At 40.1% G+C, this 20,126-nt stretch overlaps 1 protein-coding gene and 1 pseudogene across 2 annotated transcripts in view; both read right to left on the bottom strand.

Annotated features, from left to right (window-relative positions):
- Positions 1–20,126, bottom strand: part of LOC311107257 (RNA-binding motif, single-stranded-interacting protein 3-like) — a 315,032-nt gene that overhangs the window by 19,662 nt on the left and 275,244 nt on the right. Inside the window, exon 8 of the mRNA XM_084149737.1 lies at positions 14,916–14,966. Within this exon, the coding sequence (XP_084005863.1) occupies positions 14,916–14,966 (51 nt within the window). The remainder of the gene's footprint in view (positions 1–14,915; positions 14,967–20,126) is intronic.
- Positions 4,114–5,571, bottom strand: LOC311125732 (nuclear factor 7, ovary-like; annotated as a pseudogene). Its single transcript has one exon. The product of its transcript is annotated as a nuclear factor 7, ovary-like (transcript).

Raw genomic sequence — 20,126 nt, 5'->3', positions numbered from 1 at the left:
CTGGAACAGAACCGTTATTTTAAAAGCATGGGAACCAGTTAACAACGTTCTTTTACGTTCCAGGCATTTTTTTCTGGTCCAACATTAGTAAGCCAACTCTCTGAAGTTCAAAGACATTCAATGTTCCTTCATAGAAGACACTCCTCCGTAAGTATAATTCTGTGGGCCTAATTCAGATAATACAAGTCATAACAACAAGATGCCCAGCGCTTCATGCCCAGCTGTCTCCTCACCCACAAAATGTCAGTCGCATCTCGCACCCTACACTACATTTGTCAGTCCAATGCATGTACATAGCTTGCCCGCTCCATAGCAAGCTGCTCTATCCATTGGTGAAGTAATTTAATTTCAAGATAAACGTTTAAAAAAAAAATGATTTCAGAGGTTTAAAAATGAACTGAAAGGAATGATAGAAACCGTTACTTTAAACTGTTACTGTACCCTAAAGATTCACAGTCAAGCAGCATTAGCAGCATAACACTCAAGCAGGATTAGCAGCATAACACTCAAGCAGCATTAGCAGCATAACACTCAAGCAGCATTAGCAGCATAACACTCAAGCAGCATTAGCAGCATAACACTCAAGCGGCGTTAGCAGCATAACACTCAAGCAGCATTAGCAGCATAACACTCAAGCGGCATTAGCAGCATAACACTCAAGCAGCATTAGCAGCATAACAGTCCAGCAGCATTAGCAGCATAACAGTCAAGCAGCATTAGCAGCATAACACTCAAGCAGCATTAGCAGCATAACACTCAAGCAGCATTAGCAGCATAACAGTCAAGCAGCATTAGCAGCATAACACTCAAGCAGCATTAGCAGCATAACAGTCAAGCAGCATTAGCAGCATAACAGTCAAGCAGCATTAGCAGCATAACAGTCAAGCAGCATTAGCAGCATTAGCAACATACGCCACCTGGAAGCGATGGTAATAAGGGTACATGACAGCTAAAGCTCATCAACTGTTATTTGATGATGAACGTAAATGTTGTATAGAGCTTCTTTATTTTTTTAGTAAGCCAACTCTCTGAAGTTCAAAGACATTCAATGTTCCTTCATAGAAGACACTCCTCCGTAGGTATAATTCTGTGGGCCTAATTCAGATAATACAAGTCATAACAACAAGATGCCCAGCGCTTCATGCCCAGCTGTCTCCTCACCCGCAAAATGTCAGTCGCATCTCGCACCCTACACTACATTTGTCAGTCCAATGCATGTACATAGCTTGCCCGCTCCATAGCAAGCTGCTCTATCCATTGGTGAAGTAATTTAATTTCAAGATAAACGTTTTTTTTAAAATGATTTCAGAGGTTTAAAAATGAACTGAAAGGAATGATAGAAACCGTTACTTTAAACTGTTACTGTACCCTAAAGATTCACAGTCAAGCAGCATTAGCAGCATAACACTCAAGCAGCATTAGCAGCATAACACTCAAGCAGCATTAGCAGCATAACACTCAAGCAGCATTAGCAGCATAACACTCAAGCAGCATTAGCAGCATAACACTCGAGCAGCATTAGCAGCATAACACTCAAGCAGCATTAGCAGCATAACACTCAAGCAGCATTAGCAGCATAACACTCAAGCAGCATTAGCAGCATAACAGTCAAGCAGCATTAGAATCATAACAGTCAAGCAGCATTAGCAGCATAACACTCAAGCAGCATTAGCAGCATAACACTCAAGCAGCATTAGCAGCATAACAGTCAAGCAGCATTAGCAGCATAACACTCAAGCAGCATTAGCAGCATAACAGTCAAGCAGCATTAGCAGCATAACACTCAAGCAGCATTAGCAGCTTAACACTCAAGCAGCATTAGCAGCATAACACTCAAGCGGCGTTAGCAGCATAACACTCAAGCAGCATTAGCAGCATAACACTCAAGCGGCATTAGCAGCATAACAGTCAAGCAGCATTAGCAGCATAACACTCAAGCAGCATTAGCAGCATAACAGTCAAGCAGCATTAGCAGCATAGCAGTCCAGCATTATTAGCAGCATAACAGTCAAGCAGCATTAGCAGCATAACACTCAAGCAGCATTAGCAGCATAACACTCAAGCAGCATTAGCAGCTTAACACTCAAGCAGCATTAGCAGCATAACACTCAAGCGGCGTTAGCAGCATAACACTCAAGCAGCATTAGCAGCATAACACTCAAGCGGCATTAGCAGCATAACAGTCAAGCAGCATTAGCAGCATAACACTCAAGCAGCATTAGCAGCATAACAGTCAAGCAGCATTAGCAGCATAGCAGTCCAGCATTATTAGCAGCATAACAGTCAAGCAGCATTAGCAGCATAACACTCAAGCAGCATTAGCAGCATAACACTCAAGCAGCATTAGCAGCATAACAGTCAAGCAGCATTAGCAGCATAACACTCAAGCAGCATTAGCAGCATAACAGTCAAGCAGCATTAGCAGCATAACAGTCAAGCAGCATTAGCAGCATAACAGTCAAGCAGCATTAGCAGCATAACAGTCAAGCAGCATTAGCAGCATTAGCAGCATACGCCACCTGGAAGCGATGGTAATACGGGTACATGACAGCTAAGGATCATCAACTGTTATTTGATGATGAACGTAAATGTTGTATAGAGCTTCTTTATTTTTTTCCTGTAAAAGCACATGGAGGGTGTGAAACAGATTAGCAAAAATGTGCGATTTTGTCATATATTCGAAAACATGCCATTTGAATTTTGCCTAACGTTAATAGCTAGGTGCCTATTAAAGTAGAACAAAAAACCTTGAATTTGGAGGTTTAAAATATCCCTTTAGTGGCCAAGTCAACTTATTTGAAGAAATGCCATTGGTTGGTGGATATAAAGGCTAAGACTGAAAGGCCGATGTGAAATTTCTTACAGGAAATAGTCACTGCCACCTGGTCAGGTTAGCATAGGGCTAAATGTGCCAGGTGATGTAACGGGAACAGCTAACATGTAGCGTTTCATTACGTGCAACTAAGTCAACGATTTTAATTGCCATTTTGAAACTGAGAAAAAGTTTTTACTTCTTCTAATGTTCGCAGGTATGGACCCAGGGTACCTGACAGAAAAGCATGGGTATTGTGGAGCAGTGTTTGGTATTCCAGGATGTCTTCAAGCCTATTGAAACTCTTCAATGAAAATCTACTGTAAGACATGTTCTTCTATATTATCAATTCAATTAACAAAACATTATTTATCACATCTGCAACAACAACAACAACAACAACGAGACACCACACCCAATCATTTACATCATCATCAAATCATCAAAGACAAGAAGACTCTACCGGGATAACACTACTGACAGGTCTATCACCACTGACAGGTCTATCACTACTGACAGGTCTATCACTACAGACAGGTCTATCTAAGGTCAGTCTACACAGAAGGTAATAAATCATATCTCCACCACACAGCCTGATCTGACAGAACTCTTATTCAGCTCACAAAGTTAGATTAGATAGTCTTACAGTAAGTTTCTCTTTATCAGAAAAATATACAGTATTTCACATAACAAATGAATCGCATTCGAAACAAATAACTTTACTTATGGTGAGATTTTCCCAATACAGCACACTCCTCTTGTAAGAATAACAACCATGACTCACCCTGGATAATTGATTCTTAAACAATTTATTCTTAATTGATTCTTAAAGAATGTATTCTTAATTGATTCTTAAAGAATGTATTCTTAATTTATTCTTAAACAATGTATTCTTAATTGATTCTTAAACAATTTATTATTAATTGATTCTTAAACAATGTATTATTAATTGATTCTTAAACAATGTATTCTTAATTGATTCTTAAACCATTTATTCTTAATTGATTCTTAAACCATTTATTCTTAATTGTTTCTTAAATGGGAAGCACATAGTGAAGGGATTTTTCAGTCCTGTAGTTTCTAGAAATGATGTGTGTTTTATCTTAACCCCCAAAATTACCTCCTGATAATGTCAACTGAAACTGACACGTTTCACTCGCACGCGCAGACACACACAAACACACACACACACACACACACACACACACACACACACACACACACACACACACACACACAAACACACAAACACACAAACACACAAACACACACACACACACACACACACACACACACACGGATTACTTCACTTTCAGAGTCACTTTAGATTGGTAGATCTGAATACCAGTTTGTTGCCATTAGCCACATTTCCAATATTAAAGTATGGGAACAGTCTCTCAGTAAATCGGACTTTAAGAGTGTAGATGAGTGTCATGTATTGGGGGTCGTAGAAGGACACCTGGCCCCAGTCGTAGTCCACTCTGATCCTCTGGGGTCTCCTCTGCAGAGTGATGTCACCTCTTCCTCCTATGTACCTCCCACTCTGCTGCGATATACACCACATTCCATTCTTTGGTGTAGCATCCCGCTCCCTCTTCCTGTCAATGGACTCTTTAGCCACGCCCAAAACCCATTCCGGATGGTCCCCCACCTCCAACTCCCAGCTGTGCATTCCTGAGCGGAACCCCTCAGAGCCAAGAACATTTGTGTACCTCATAAATCGCTCTGGGTTGTCAAGGAACTGCTGGGCTGCGCCTGGTCTTCTCACGCTGGTCTACCGGGATAACATCAGTCAGCGAGAGACTGGGATGTGCAGTGTTGGGGTCCAGAATCACAGGAGTGTATTTGAGGATCCCCTGCTTCTTCTCCCAGACTCTGAACTGCAGGTTGCCCAGGTGTTTGGCCACGTCTATCAGAGCTCCTGAGACCAGCTGTGGATCCAGCAGTGTGTACTGGGATCTATCCTTTGTGGTCTTGAAGTTCTGCAGGAATGAGATGTCTTCAGCTTTCAGCTCCTTCTCTATGGCTCTGATTATGTCTGAAAGTGATGATATCTTTCTGCTCATCTCTTCAATCTTCTTCTTCATCATCTGACTCTTCTGATGCTCTTCCTCCCTCAGTGCAGCTATCCTGGCCTCCTCTTCCTCTTGTAGAAACTGGTGAAGCTTCTCAAACTCTTTGTTAATCTGCCTCTCTGTGTGCTGGGCCTGGCTCTTAATGTGCTCTGCTGTTTTATCACAGGATAGTTTAACTTCATTAAAGACCTCTAGGTACTTCTGTAAGGGCTTCAGGGCAGTTTGAAGTTCCTCCTTAAGATCCTGTACAGCCTCATCTACAGGGACACAGTCATGAGATTTATGTACCTTTGAATCTCGACACACCAAACAGATAGGCTGTTTATCCTTAAGACAGAAGAGTTTGGATTTCTCACAGTGCAGACTACAGAGCACCTCAGACCCAACTGAAGCTCTCTGACTTCTCTCCTGTACCTCAGACCCAGCTGAAGCTCTCTGGCTTCGCTCCTGTAGGAAGGCCTCACATGCGTCATTTAATGCCAGGTTACGAGGAGGTTCAGTCATAGCTATAGGAAATCTTCTCCTACAAACTGGACATTTCCAAGGTTTCTTTTCTGCCCAGTATTCCTGCTGACAGACTTTACAGAAGCTGTGGCCACATGACAGGATGACAGGATCCTTGAAGATGTCACAGCAGATAGGACAGGAGAATCTGTCCGCTGGGAGAGATGATCTGGATGCCATTTTCTCACACAGTGCAGTGCCTCTCCCTGTTCTGTAACAGCTTCTGGACTTACTCTCCACAGTTTCCACTTTTCAAGGGAAAGTAATCCACTCAAATACAGTCCCAAATCCACCCAAAAGTGAAGCTGCACTTGGAGATTACAGTTCTGATGATGGTATGTCCTTCTAATATCTCTTTCTCTTACGATGTGAATCCAAACGTTGCTTTGCGTTGTTGATCCACCAGAGCTTAACACCGTAGAGCTCAATGTTACAGCAGTGAGCTGTACTCAGCTTGCACAGGTGGGGTTTACCGATAACCAAGAGTGGTTAGACAGGTAAGTTGTGTTTACAGTTGATGCCAACAACCCTGATCAGCCAATCAGCGATGTCTTTGAGGTAATTTACATTTTGGTTATCAAGAAACCTTTCATCATGCAGAAAAAAATTGGTTGAACTTGTGTAGTTGTGTAGCAATAGGAGAATGATTGGAATGTAATTGCTGGTTTTACATATAATGACTTTAAGGTTTTTGAATGGTATCGGTCAGTACCCCTCAAAACATACAGGGAATGATCACGCCTCTGTTGGTACTAATGACAAAAACAAACAGAAACTGCCCTGTTGACACCACAGTAATGTGGGTGGGTGGCTTGGTTCTCCTATCCTTTTGGGGACCTAAAATCCCCAAAGTCCCCACAATTAAAACAAGGAAAATTCTCCCTCGTGGGGACATTTCCCAAGTCCCCATGAGGATAAAGGCTATTTTAAGCTTAGGGGTTCGGTTTAGGGTTAGGGTTAGAATTAGGGTTAGGTTTATGGTTCGGTTTAGGGTTAGGGTTACAGGTTAGGGTAAGGGTTACGGTAAGGGTTAGGGGGTTAGGTTTAGGGTTAGGGGTTAGGGAAAATAGGATTTTAAATGGAAATTAATTTTAGGTCCCAATGAGGATAGAAGAACATAACGTCTGTCTGTGTGTGTGTGTGTGTCTGTGTGTGTGTGTGTGTGTGTGTGTGTGTGTGTCTGTGTGTGTGTGTGTGTGTGTGTGTGTGTGTGTGTGTGTGTGTGTGTGTGTGTGTGTGTGTGTCTGTGTGTGTCTGTGTGTGTGTCTGTGTGCAACCGGAGGAAGCTGGAAGTGGCACAGTACTGTTTGTTCCTGTCAGGTACCAGTAGTTAACAACAACAAGATCTCAGGATAGGATGTCTGGCATCAAATCTATTTACCATACACAGACACACACACACACACACACACACAATCAAGCAAAGCAGGAAGCAGGAGGAGTTGATTCAGAACGCAGCAGCACGTGTGTTAACCAAGACCAGAAGTACATCACATAACACCAAGACCAGAGGTAGATCACATAACACCAAGACCAGAAGTAGATCACATAACATCAAGACCAGAGGTAGATCACATAACACCAAGACCAGAGGTAGATCACATAACACCAAGACCAGAAGTAGATCACATAACACCTATTTTAAAGTCCCTGCATTGTTCGCCTGTTAGTTTGAAAATTTATTTTAAAATCAATGTTTTGATTTTTAAAGCACTTTGTGGCCTTGCACCCGATATACTTTTAAGATATGTGCCCGGTCGGTCCCTCAGATCCTCTGGCACTGGCCTTTTAGTTATATAATAATATAATAATATGCCATTTAGCAGACGCTTTTATCCAAAGCGACTTACAGTCATGCGTGCATACATTTTTGTGTATGGGTGGTCCCGGGGATCGAACCCACTACCTTGGCGTTACAAGCGCCGTGCTCTACCAGCTGAGCTACAGAGGACCAAAGGTCAGAACCAAAACGTTTGGTGAGTCTTCCCTCAGCCACTATGGTCCTGGCCTGGTGAGGCTTCCTTCAGCCGCTATGATCCTGGCCTGGTGAGGCTTCCTTCAGCCGCTATGGTCCTGGCCTGGTGAGGCTTCCTTCAGCCATTATGGTCCTGGCTTGGTGAGGCTTCCTTCAGCCACTATGGTCCTGCCTGGCCTGGTGAGGCTTATTTCAGCCACTATGGTCCTGGCCTCTGGAACAGCCTGCCAGAGGATTTGAGATCTGCCTTTACTTACGGTGCTTTTAGACATATTATTTTACATATGTTATCCCATTTTATAGACCTATATCATATTTACTTTACTTATGTTATCCTATTTCATAGAGCTATATCAAATTTACTTTACTTATGTTATCCTATTCTATAGACCTATATCTTATTTACTTTACTTATGTTATCCCATTTTATAGATCTATATCATATTTACTTTATGTTATCCCATTTTATAGACCTATATCATATTTACTTTACTTATGTTATCCTATTTTATAGACCTATATCATATTTACTTTACTTATATTATCCCGGTTTATAGATCTATATCATATTTACTTTATGTTATCCCATTTTATAGACCTATATCATATTTACTTTACTTATGTTATCCTATTTTATAGACCTATATCATATTTACTTTACTTATATTATCCCGGTTTATAGATCTATATCATATTTACTTTACTTATGTTATCCCAATTTATAGAGCTATATCTAATTTACTTTACTTATGTTATCCCATTTTATAGATCTATATCTTATTTACTTTACTTATGTTATCCCATTGTATAGTCCTATATCATATTTACTTTACTTATGTTATCCCATTTTATAGACCTATATCATATTTACTTTATTAATGTTATCCCATTTTATAGACCTATATCATATTTACTTTACTTATGTTATCCCATTTTATAGTCCTGTATCTTATTTACTTTACTTATGTTATACCATTTTATAGATCTATATCATATTTACTTTACTGATGTTATCCCATTTTATAGACTTATATCATATTTACTTTATTTATGTTATCCTATTTTATTGACTATCATATTTACTTTACTTATGTTATCCTATTTTATAGACCTATATCATATTTACTTTACTTATGTTATCCCATTTTATTGATCTATATCATATTTACTTTATTGATGTTATCCCATTTTATAGATCTATATCATGTTTACTTTACTTATGTTATCCTATTTTATAGACTATCATATTTACAGTGGGGAAAAAAAGTATTTAGTCAGCCACCAATTGTGCAAGTTCTCCCACTTAAAAAGATGAGAGAGGCCTGTAATTTTAATCATAGGTACACGTCAACTATGACAGACAAAATGAGAATTATTTTCTCCAGAAAATCACATTGTAGGATTTTTAATGAATTTATTTTCAAATTATGGTGGAAAATAAGTATTTGGTCAATAACAAAAGTTTCTCTTTGTTATATACCCTTTGTTGGCAATGACACAGGTCAAACGTTTTCTGTAAGTCTTCACAAGGCTTTCACACACTGTTGCTGGTATTTTGGCCCATTCCTCCATGCAGATCTCCTCTAGAGCAGTGATGTTTTGGGGCTGTCGCTGGGCAACACGGACTTTCAACTCCCTCCAAAGACTTTCTATGGGGTTGAGATCTGGAGACTGGCTAGGCCACTCCAGGACCTTGAAATGCTTCTTACAAAGCCACTCCTTCGTTGCCCGGGCGGTGTGTTTGGGATCATTGTCATGCTGAAAGACCCAGCCACGTTTCATCTTCAATGCCCTTGCTGATGGAAGGAGGTTTTCACTCAAAATCTCACGATACATGGCCCCATTCATTCTTTCCTTTACACGGATCAGTCGTCCTGGTCCCTTTGCAGAAAAACAGCCCCAAAGCATGATGTTTCCACCCCCATGCTTCACAGTAGGTATGGTGTTCTTTGGATGCAACTCAGCATTCTTTGTCCTCCAAACACGACGAGTTGAGTTTTTACCAAAAAGTTATATTTTGGTTTCATCTGACCATATGACATTCTCCCAATCCTCTTCTGGATCATCCAAATGCACTCTAGCAAACTTCAGACGGGCCTGGACATGTACTGGCTTAAGCAGGGGGACATGTCTGGCACTGCAGGATTTGAGTCCCTGGCGGCGTAGTGTGTTACTGATGGTAGGCTTTGTTACTTTGGTCCCAGGTCTCTGCAGGTCATTCACTAGGTCCCCCCGTGTGGTTCTGGGATTTTTGCTCCCCGTTCTTGTGATCATTTTGACCCCACGGGGTGAGATCTTGCGTGGAGCCCCAGATCGAGGGAGATTATCAGTGGTCTTGTATGTCTTCCATTTCCTAACAATTGCTCCCACAGTTGATTTCTTCAAACCAAGCTGCTTACCTATTGCAGATTCAGTCTTCCCAGCCTGGTGCAGGTCTACAATTTTGTTTCTGGTGTCCTTTGAGAGCTCTTTGGTCTTGGCCATAGTGGAGTTTGGAGTGTGACTGTTTGAGGTTGTGGACAGGTGACTTTTATACTGATAACAAGTTCAAACAGGTGCCATTAATACAGGTAACGAGTGGAGGACAGAGGAGCCTCTTAAAGAAGAAGTTACAGGTCTGTGAGAGCAAGAAATCTTGCTTGTTTGTAGGTGACCAAATACTTATTTTCCACCATAATTTGCAAATAAATTCATTAAAAATCCTACAATGTGATTTTCTGGATTTCTTTCCCCCAATTTGTCTGTCATAGTTGACGTGTACCTATGATGAAAATTACAGGCCTCTCTCATCTTTTTAAGTGGGAGAACTTGCACAATTGGTGGCTGACTAAATACTTTTTTCCCCCACTGTACTTTACTTATGTTATCCTATTTTATAGACCTATATCATATTTACTTTACTTATGTTATCCCATTTTATAGATCTATATCATATTTACTTTACTGATGTTATCAAATTTTATAGATCTATATAATATTTACTTTACTTATGTTATCCTATTTTATAGACCTATATCATATTTACTTTATTGATGTTATCCCATTTTATAGATCTATATCATGTTTACTTTACTTATGTTATCCCATTTTATAGACCTATATCATATTTACTTTACTTATGTTATCTCATTTTATAGAACTATATCATATTTACTTTACTTATGTTATCCCATTTTATGAGCTATATCATATTTACTTTACTGATGTTATCCCATTTTATAGAGCTATATCATATTTACTTTACTTATGTTATCCCATTTTATAGACCTATATCATATTTACTTTACTTATGTTATCCCATTTTATAGACCTATATCTAATTTACTTTATTGATGTTTTCCCAGTTTATAGACCTATATCATATTTACTTTACTTATGTTATCCCATTTTATAGACCTATATCTTATTTACTTTATAGACCTATATCTTATTTACTTCACTTATGTTATCCCATTTTATAGATCTATATCATGTTTACTTCATGTTATCCCATTTTATAGACCTATATCATATTTACTTTACTTATGTTATCCTATTTTATAAACTATCATATATACTTTACTTATGTTATCCCATTTTATAGACCTATATCATATTTACTTTACTTATGTTATCCCATTTTATAGATCTATATCATATTTACTTGATTCACATTATCCCATTTTATAGACCTATATCTTATTTACTTTACTTATGTTATCCCATTTTATAGGCTATATCTTATTTACTTTACTTATGTTATCGCATTTTATAGATCTATATCTTATTTACTTTATTCATGTTATCCCATTTTATAGACCTATATCTTATTTACTTTATATATGTTATCCCATTTTATAGACCTATATCATATTTACTTTACTTATGTTATCCCATTTTATAGATCTATATCATATTTACTTTATGTTATCCCATTTTATAGACCTATATCATATTTACTTTACTTATGTTATCCTATTTTATAGACCTATATCATATTTACTTTACTTATGTTATCCCAGTTTATAGACCTATATCATATTTACTTTACTTATGTTATCCCATTTTATAGACCTATATCTTATTTACTTTACTTATGTTATCCCATTTTATAGACCTATATCAAATTTATTTGTATTTATTTGAATGCATTAGTATCTCATCACTGTTATTTTAATATTGTTTTACTGTTTTTATTTTATGATTTTAATTTGTCTACTTTTGCTATTTCTCTCCTTGTATTTCTTTGTTAAGCCATAAGAAATGTGCTCTATAAATAAAGTTTGATTTGAAGAGGAGAAATGGCACACTACATAGAGCCCTGGTCAAAAGTAGTGCACTATATAGGGAATAGGGTGCCATTTTGGATGTGATTAATGTCTCAGATCTTTAAACTCCTTTTGTCTTTGACTCCACAAATGGATGGTAGTCATAGTAACAGAGGAAGAATCACTAGAATCCTCTATTATTTTGGTTGCATTCCTGTTCTTAGCAGCTTTGCTAATGCACTTCAGCATAGTTGGGCTAGTACGGTCATTTCCTGAAGGGGCTTTGTAAGTAAGACATTGTCTCTGTCATTAAGCTGTAGAAAGTTTCTCAAACTAATGTGGCGCTTCTATGAGGATCTCAAAGTGCAGCCCTGGACACAGAGTGCGTGAATGTGTGTACATGCATGTGTAAAGGCTAATGCCTAGGCTTTAGCTCAGTGGGCTAACACAGTCCTGTGGTGTGCAGGGCCCAGTTGGTCACACACACCATAGTATTTTCACATGGATAAGTGTGTGCTTACTTGTTTCTACAGTACGTCAAATATCCTACACTTCTGAAAAATAGTTGGGGTGCTAAAGAGAGGAGAGACGGTCTGCCATGTTTCCTAACATCTGAGACACAGACAGTATGCTGTCATGTCTTCCTAAAGGCTGAAATAGTTACTGAATGCTGTGAGAGCAGACTGGATAGAGACAGTATCATGTCTTCCTAAAGGCCGAAATAGATACTGAATGCTGTGAGAGCAGACTGGATAGAGACAGTATCATGTCTTCCTAAAGGCTGAAATAGATACTGAATGCTGTGAGAGCAGACTGGATAGAGACAGTATCATGTCTTCCTAAATGCTGAAATAGATACTGAATGTTGTGAGAGCAGACTGGATAGAGACAGTATCATGTCTTCCTAAAGGCTGAAATAGATACTGAATGCTGTGAGAGCAGACTGGATAGAGACAGTATCATGTCTTCCTAAAGGCTGAAATATATACTGAATGCTGTGAGAGCAGACTGGATAGAGACAGTATCATGTTTTTCTAAAGGCTGAAATAGATACTGAATGCTGTGAGAGCAGACTGGATAGAGACAGTATCATGTCTTCCTAAAGGCTGAAATAGATACTGAATGCTGTGAGAGCAGACTGGATAGAGACAGTATCATGTTTTTCTAAAGGCTGAAATAGATACTGGATGCTGTGAGAACTGAACAGACTGGATGCAGACAGTTAACTGTGAGAACACTCAGATTGTTTCATTAAAGCATCCACTCTTTTGAAGTCTGGGATACAGACAGTATACTGTCATGTTTTCTTGAAGGCTTGGTGAGACACTATGCTGTGTGAGAAGAGAACTGAGAACAGACTGGGGGTTTCTTTAAAGCATCTTCCTCTCTGTCTTCCTCTCAGCACCCCTTATAGATGTAAGTTCTTAATTTGATCACCCTGTTGCAGGAGAAATTTCCTGCAATGCAGGACATTTCAAACTTGTTTAAAAATGCTTCTGAAGTTTGTAATTTTCACTTTAAATTTCAGACTTGATTTTCTCTTGTATCAACCCCTACAAAAATGTCCATTAATTATAATCCACATAATAGGTCACATTTCCTGTTGCTGCAGGATAATTTACTGCTGTAGCAAACTGGCTCAAATTAAGATCCTACACTCTGTAGCTGATTGATCTGTTGGCAGGTGTTGATGTGTTGCTACGGCGCCTAGAAAGCCCTAGCTACAGCCCAGACAGACTGGGACCAATCCTGGTCCTTAGCTCTGCACTGCCTGATCAGAAACAAACCAGGGCTGGTTCCCAAAAGGACCACTATTCCCTATATAGTGCACTACTTTTGACCAGAGCCTATGGGGCACTACATAGGGAACAGGGTACCATTTGGGACGCAACCCACAGGACTAGACTTGCTACTAAACGCAGTGCTAACTGTGCCACTAGAGATCCTGGTTCGAATCCAGGCTCTGTCGCAGCCGGCCGCGACCGGGAGACTCATGGGCGGCGCACAATTGGTCCAGGGTAGGGGAGGGAATGGCCGGCAGGGATGTAGCTCAGTTGATAGAGCATGGAATTTGCAACGCCAGGGTTGTGGGTTCGATTCCCACGGGGGGCCAGTATAAAAAAATATGTATTCACTAACTGTAAGTCGCTCTGGATAAGAGCGTCTGCTAAATGACTAAAATGTAAAAATGTAAACACCGTTGTCTCTTTTTTCTTCCCTGTTCCACTTCCCAGGCTGACAAAGACCAGGTCTGATATAGTGGGCTCTTCCCTGCTCCTCTTCCCAGGCTGACAAAGACCAGGTCTGATATAGTGGGCTCTTCCCTGCTCCTCTTCCCAGGCTGACAAAGACAAGGTCTGATCTATAGTGGGCTCTTCCCTGCTCCTCTTCCCAGGCTGACAAAGACCAGGTCTGATATAGTGGGCCCTCCCTGCTCCTCTTCCCAGGCTGACAAAGACAAGGTCTGATATAGTGAGCTGTAGCACTGCTGTGAGAGAGCCAGGCCAGGGAAGTGTAGGGGACAGACTAGACACAGAGCTCAGACCCTCTCTACCGGACCTGTAGGGCCTAGACCAGACCGCTCGGGGTGGGAACACAGAGGCTCGCTCAGCCCCTCTCTCTCTCTGAACTCTCACATTATGGCTGCAATTGTCTTTTCGACCAGTAGGGGGAAGTATTTCATTGTTGATGTGGCTAGATAAAGCTGTCCAGCTCCATTCCTGCATGTTGGGTTCATGCCCCACCCATGCCCCTCTCTGCTCCACCTTAGTCCCAAACCCCTCACTGTGACTGTGCTACAGACAGACAGATTACAGGTCACAGCTGCTCTGTTCTGTTATAGCAGACTGGAATACTTACTACAGCTTACTACATCAGTACTACAGCTGATATTGTCCTCCTCTGAGATTCTCATTCTGGAGGAATATGTGAGGGCGTGTCCAAAGGGCTTTGAAAGCACCTACACAAATAAGTAAACCCACACACGCCCACAGACACATGCAGAGATACAAGCAAGCACAGACTCACTCACTCAATCTCACACACACACACACACACACACACACACACACACACACACACACACACACACACACACACACACACTATTACACACACACACACACACTATGACACACACACACACACACACACTATGACACACACACACACACACACACACTATGACACACACACACACACACACACACTATGACACACTCACGCTATGACACACACACACACACACACACACACTATGACATACACACACACACACTATGCGATGGCTGGGTTGTACTTACGGTAGGTTGCATAACATACTGTTGATGAGGCATCCAGGATGTACTCTGGACCTGTGGAGAGACATATTTGGTATTGGTACCTCAACTCCTCTGATTACACACCCCACCCCTCTATCCCTCCATCCCTCAATTCCCCTGTACTCTGATTCTTCACCCATCCCTCCACCCGTCCTGTCCTCTCATTCTTCACCCATCCCTCCATCCCTCCATCCCTCCATCCTCCTGTCCTCTCATTCTTCACCCGTCCCGCCATCCCTCCATTCCCCCTATCCCCTGTCTTCTGTCTCCTGTTGTCCCTCCGTCCCTCCATTCCCCCTATCCCCTGTCTTCTGTCTCCTGTTGTCCCTCCATCCCTCCATTCCCCCTATCCCCTGTCTTCTGTCTCCTGTTGTCCCTGCATCCCTCCATTCCCCCATCCCCTGTCTTCTGTCTCCTGTTGTCCCTCCATCCCTCCACTCCCCCTATCCCCTGTCTTCTGTCTCCTGTTGTCCCTCCATCCCTCCACTCCCCCTATCCCCTGTCTTCTGTCTTCTGTTGTCCCTCCATCCCTCCATTCCCCCTATCCCCTGTCTTCTGTCTCCTGTTGTCCCTCCATCCCTCCACTCCCCCTATCCCCTGTCTTCTGTCTCCTGTTGTCCCTCCATCCCTCCATTCCCCCTATCCCCTGTCTTCTGTCTCCTGTTGTCCCTCCATCCCTCCATTCTCCCTATCCCCTGTCTTCTGTCTCCTGTTGTCCCTCCATCCCTCCATTCCCCCTATCCCCTGTCTTCTGTCTCCTGTTGTCCCTCCATCCCTCCATTCCCCCTATCCCCTGTCTTCTGTCTCCTGTTGTCCCTCTATACCCTATTTACCCATTCTTCCCCCTCTCCTCTCCTACCGCCAGCCACCCATCTCCTATAGAATAGAACAGTAAAATAAGACTATATTTCAGTGTACACTAAAGGTCAAAAGTTTTAGAACACCTACTTTTCTAGGGTTTTTCTTTATTTTTACTATTTTCTACATTGTAGAATAATAGTGAAGACATCAACACTATGAAATAACACATATGGAATCATGTAGTAACCAAAAAAGTGTTAAACAAATCAAAATATATTTTAAATTTGAGATTCTTGTAATGGCCACCGTTTGCTTTGATGGCAGCTTTGCACACTCTTGGCATTATCTCAACCAGCTTCATGAGGTAGTCACCTGGAATGCATTTGAATTAACAGGTGTGCATTGTTAAAAGTTCATTTGTGGAATTTCTATCCTTCTTAATGTGTTTGAGCCAATCAGTTGTGTTGTGACAAGGTAGTGGGGGTATACAGAAGATAGCCCTATTTGGTAAAAGACCAGGTGGACAAAATAAGCAAAGAGAAACGACAGTCCATCATTACTTTAAGACATGAAGGTCAGTCAATACGGAACATTTCAAGAACTTTGAAATTTCTTCAAGTGCAGTCGCAAAAAACATCAAGCACTATGATGAAACTGGCTCTCATGAGGACTGCCACAGAAATGGAAGACCCAGAGTTACCTCTGCTGCAGAGGATAAGTTCATTAGAGTTACCAGCCTCAGAAATTGCAGCCCAAATAAATGCTTCACAGAGTTCAAGTAACAGACACATCTCAACATCAACTGTTCAGAGGAGACAGCGTGAATCAGGCCTTCTTGGTCGAATTGCTGCAAAGAAACCACTACTAAAGGACACCATTAAGAAGAAGAGACTTGCTTGGGCCAAGAAACACGAGCAATGGACATTAGACTTGTGGAAATGTGTCCTTTGGTCTGGAGTCCAAATTGGATGTTTTTGGTTCCAACCGCCGTGTCTTTGTGAGACATGGTGTGGGTGAATGGATGATCTCTGCATGTGTATTTCCCACCGTAAAGCATGGAGGAGGAGGTGTGATGGTGTGGGGGTGCTTTGCTGGTGACACTGTCTGTGATTTATTTAGAATTCAAGGCACACTTAACCAGCATTGCTACCACAGCATTCTGCAGCGATACGCCATCCCATCTGGTTTGGGCTTAGTGGGACTATCATTTGTTTTTTAACAGGACAATGACCCAACACACCTCCAGGCTGTGTAAGGGCTATTTACCAAGAAGGAGAGTGATGGAGTGCTGCATCAGATGACCTGGCCTCCACAATCCCCCGACCTCAACCCAATTGATATGGTTTGGGATTAGTCGGACCGCAGAGTGAAGGAAAAGCAGCCAACAGGTGCTCAGCATTAGTGGGAACTCCTTCAAGATTGTTGGAAAAACATTCCAGGTGAAGCTGGTTGAGAGAATGCCAAGAGTGTGCAAACTGTTATCAAGGCAACGGGTGGCTATTTGAAGAATCTCAAATATAAAATATATTTTGATTTGTTTAACACTTTTTTGTTGTTGCTTCATACATGATTCCATATGTGTTATTTCATAGTTTTGATGTCCTCTGATAACACACCCCCACCCCTCCAACCCTCCATCCCTCCATCCCCCTGTCCTCTGATTACACACCCCACCCCTCCAACCCTCCATCCCTCCATCCCCCTGTCCTCTGATTACACACCCCCACCCCTCCAACCCTCCATCCCTCCATCCCCCTGTCCTCTGATAACACACCCCCACCCCTCCAACCCTCCATCACTCCATCCCCCTGTCCTCTGATAACACACCCCCACCCCTCCAACCCTCCATCCCTCCATCCCCCTGTCCTCTGATTACACACCCCCACCCCTCCAACCCTCCATCCCTCCATCCCCCTGTCCTCTGATAACACACCCCCACCCCTCCAACCCTCCATCCCCCTGTCCTCTGATTACACACCCCACCCCTCCATCCTGCCACCCTTCCATTGCTCCATCTCTCTGTCCTCTGATTCCACATAACGCTTTCATATTCTACTGTAATTACAGTAGAATATGAAAGCCATAGAGAGTTATATTGTTATATTGCTGTATAATTACAGTAGAATATAAAAGGTTTAGAGATGTATATTGTTATATTGCTGTATAATTACAGTAGAATATAAAAGCCTTAGAGAGGTATATTGTTATATTGCTGTATAATTACAGTAGAATATAAAAGCTTTAGAGAGGTATATTGTTATATTGCTGTATAATTCCAGTAGAATATAAAAGCATTAGAGAGGTATATTGTTATATTGCTGTATAATTACAGCAGAATATAAAGCCTTAGAGAGGTATATTGTTATATTGCTGTATAATTACAGTAGAATATAAAAGCTTTAGATAGGTATATTGTTATATTGCTGTATAATTCCAGTAGAATATAAAAGCATTAGAGAGGTATATTGTTATATTGCTGTATAATTACAGCAGAATATAAAAGCCTTAGAGAGGTATATTGTTATATTGCTGTATAATTACAGTAGAATATAAAAGCCTTAGAGAGGTATATTGTTATATTGCTGTATAATTACAGTAGAATATAAAAGGTTTAGATATGTATATTGTTATATTGCTGTATAATTACAGTAGAATATAAAAGCCTTAAAGAGGTATATTGTTATATTGCTGTATAATTACAGTAGAATATAAAAGCTTTAGAGAGGTATATTGTTATATTGCTGTATAATTACAGTAGAATATAAAAGCATTAGAGAGGTATATTGTTATATTGCTGTATAATTACAGTAGAATATAAAAGCCTTAGAGAGGTATATTGTTATATTGCTGTATAATTACAGTAGAATATAAAAGCTTTAGTGAGGTATATTGTTATATTGCTGTATAATTACAGTAGAATATAAAAGCATTAGAGATGTATATTGTTATATTGCTGTATAATTACAGTAGAATATAAAAGCATTAGAGAGGTATATTGTTATATTGCTGTATAATTACAGTAGAATATAAAAGCATTAGAGAGGTATATTGTTATATTGCTGTATAATTACAGTAGAATATAAAAGCCTTAGAGCGGTATATTGTTATATTGCTGTATAATTACAGTAGAATATAAAAACCTTAGAGAGGTATATTGTTATATTGCTGTATAATTACAGTAGAATATAAAAGCCTTAGAGAGGTATATTGTTATATTGCTGTATAATTACAGTAGAATATAAAAGCTTTAGAGAGGTGTATTGTTATATTGCTGTATAATTACAGTAGAATATAAAAGCATTAGAGAGGTATATTGTTATATTGCTGTATAATTACAGTAGAATATAAAAGCCGTAGAGCGGTATATTGTTATATTGCTGTATAATTACAGTAGAATATGAAAGCCTTAGAGAGGTATATTGTTATATTGCTGTATAATTACAGTAGAATATAAAAGCCTTAGAGAGGTATATTGTTATATTGCTGTATAATTACAGTAGAATATATGAAAGGTTTAGAGAGGTATATTGTTATATTGCTGTATAATTACAGTAGAATATAAAAGCCTTAGAGAGGTATATTGTTATATTGCTGTATAATTACAGTAGAATATAAAAGCTTTAGAGAGGTATATTGTTATATTAATGTAAAATTACAGTAGAATATGAAAGCCTTAGAGAGGTATATTGTTATATTGTTGTATAATTACAGTAGAATATAAAAGCCTTAGAGAGGTATATTGTTATATTGCTGTATAATTACAGTAGAATATAAAAGCCTTAGAGAGGTATATTGTTATATTGCTGTATAATTACAGTAGAATATATGAAAGGTTTAGAGAGGTATATTGTTATATTGCTGTATAATTACAGTAGAATATAAAAGCCAATATAATACAATACTACTGCAGTATCCCCAATACAATAGTATAGTACATATTTCCTCCTAAAATGAACGGAAACATATCTATTAACATACTCTATCACATTTACAGAAGTTGTGTGTGTGTGTGTGTGTGTGAGGGTCTGTGTGCTAGAATGTGCATCCCTGTGTCCCAGTACAATACTACTCATTTCCTGAACATGAATGGAAATATCTCCCCTAAGAAGTCACATTTATGGGAAGAAGGATGCTGCATACTTTCACAACTCAGCTGTGTTTTACCTTTCTAATTTTCTCTAGTCAGAAACACCCAATGAGTGACATCGCCTCCTGGTTGTCTCTGTGTTTGAACTCCTGTGTCTGTCAGTCTACTGGTAGTTGTCTCTGTGTTTGAACTTCTGTGTCTGTCAGTCTACTGGTAGTTGTCTCTGTGTTTGAACTGCTGTGTCAGTCAGTCTACTGGTAGTTGTCTCTGTGTTTGAACTGCTGTGTCTGTCAGTCTACTGGTAG

Source organism: Coregonus lavaretus, assembly GCF_964263955.1.
Source record: "Coregonus lavaretus genome assembly, chromosome: 3".
Taxonomy (NCBI): domain Eukaryota; kingdom Metazoa; phylum Chordata; class Actinopteri; order Salmoniformes; family Salmonidae; genus Coregonus; species Coregonus lavaretus.
This window is presented reverse-complemented; position numbering and strand designations above follow the sequence as displayed.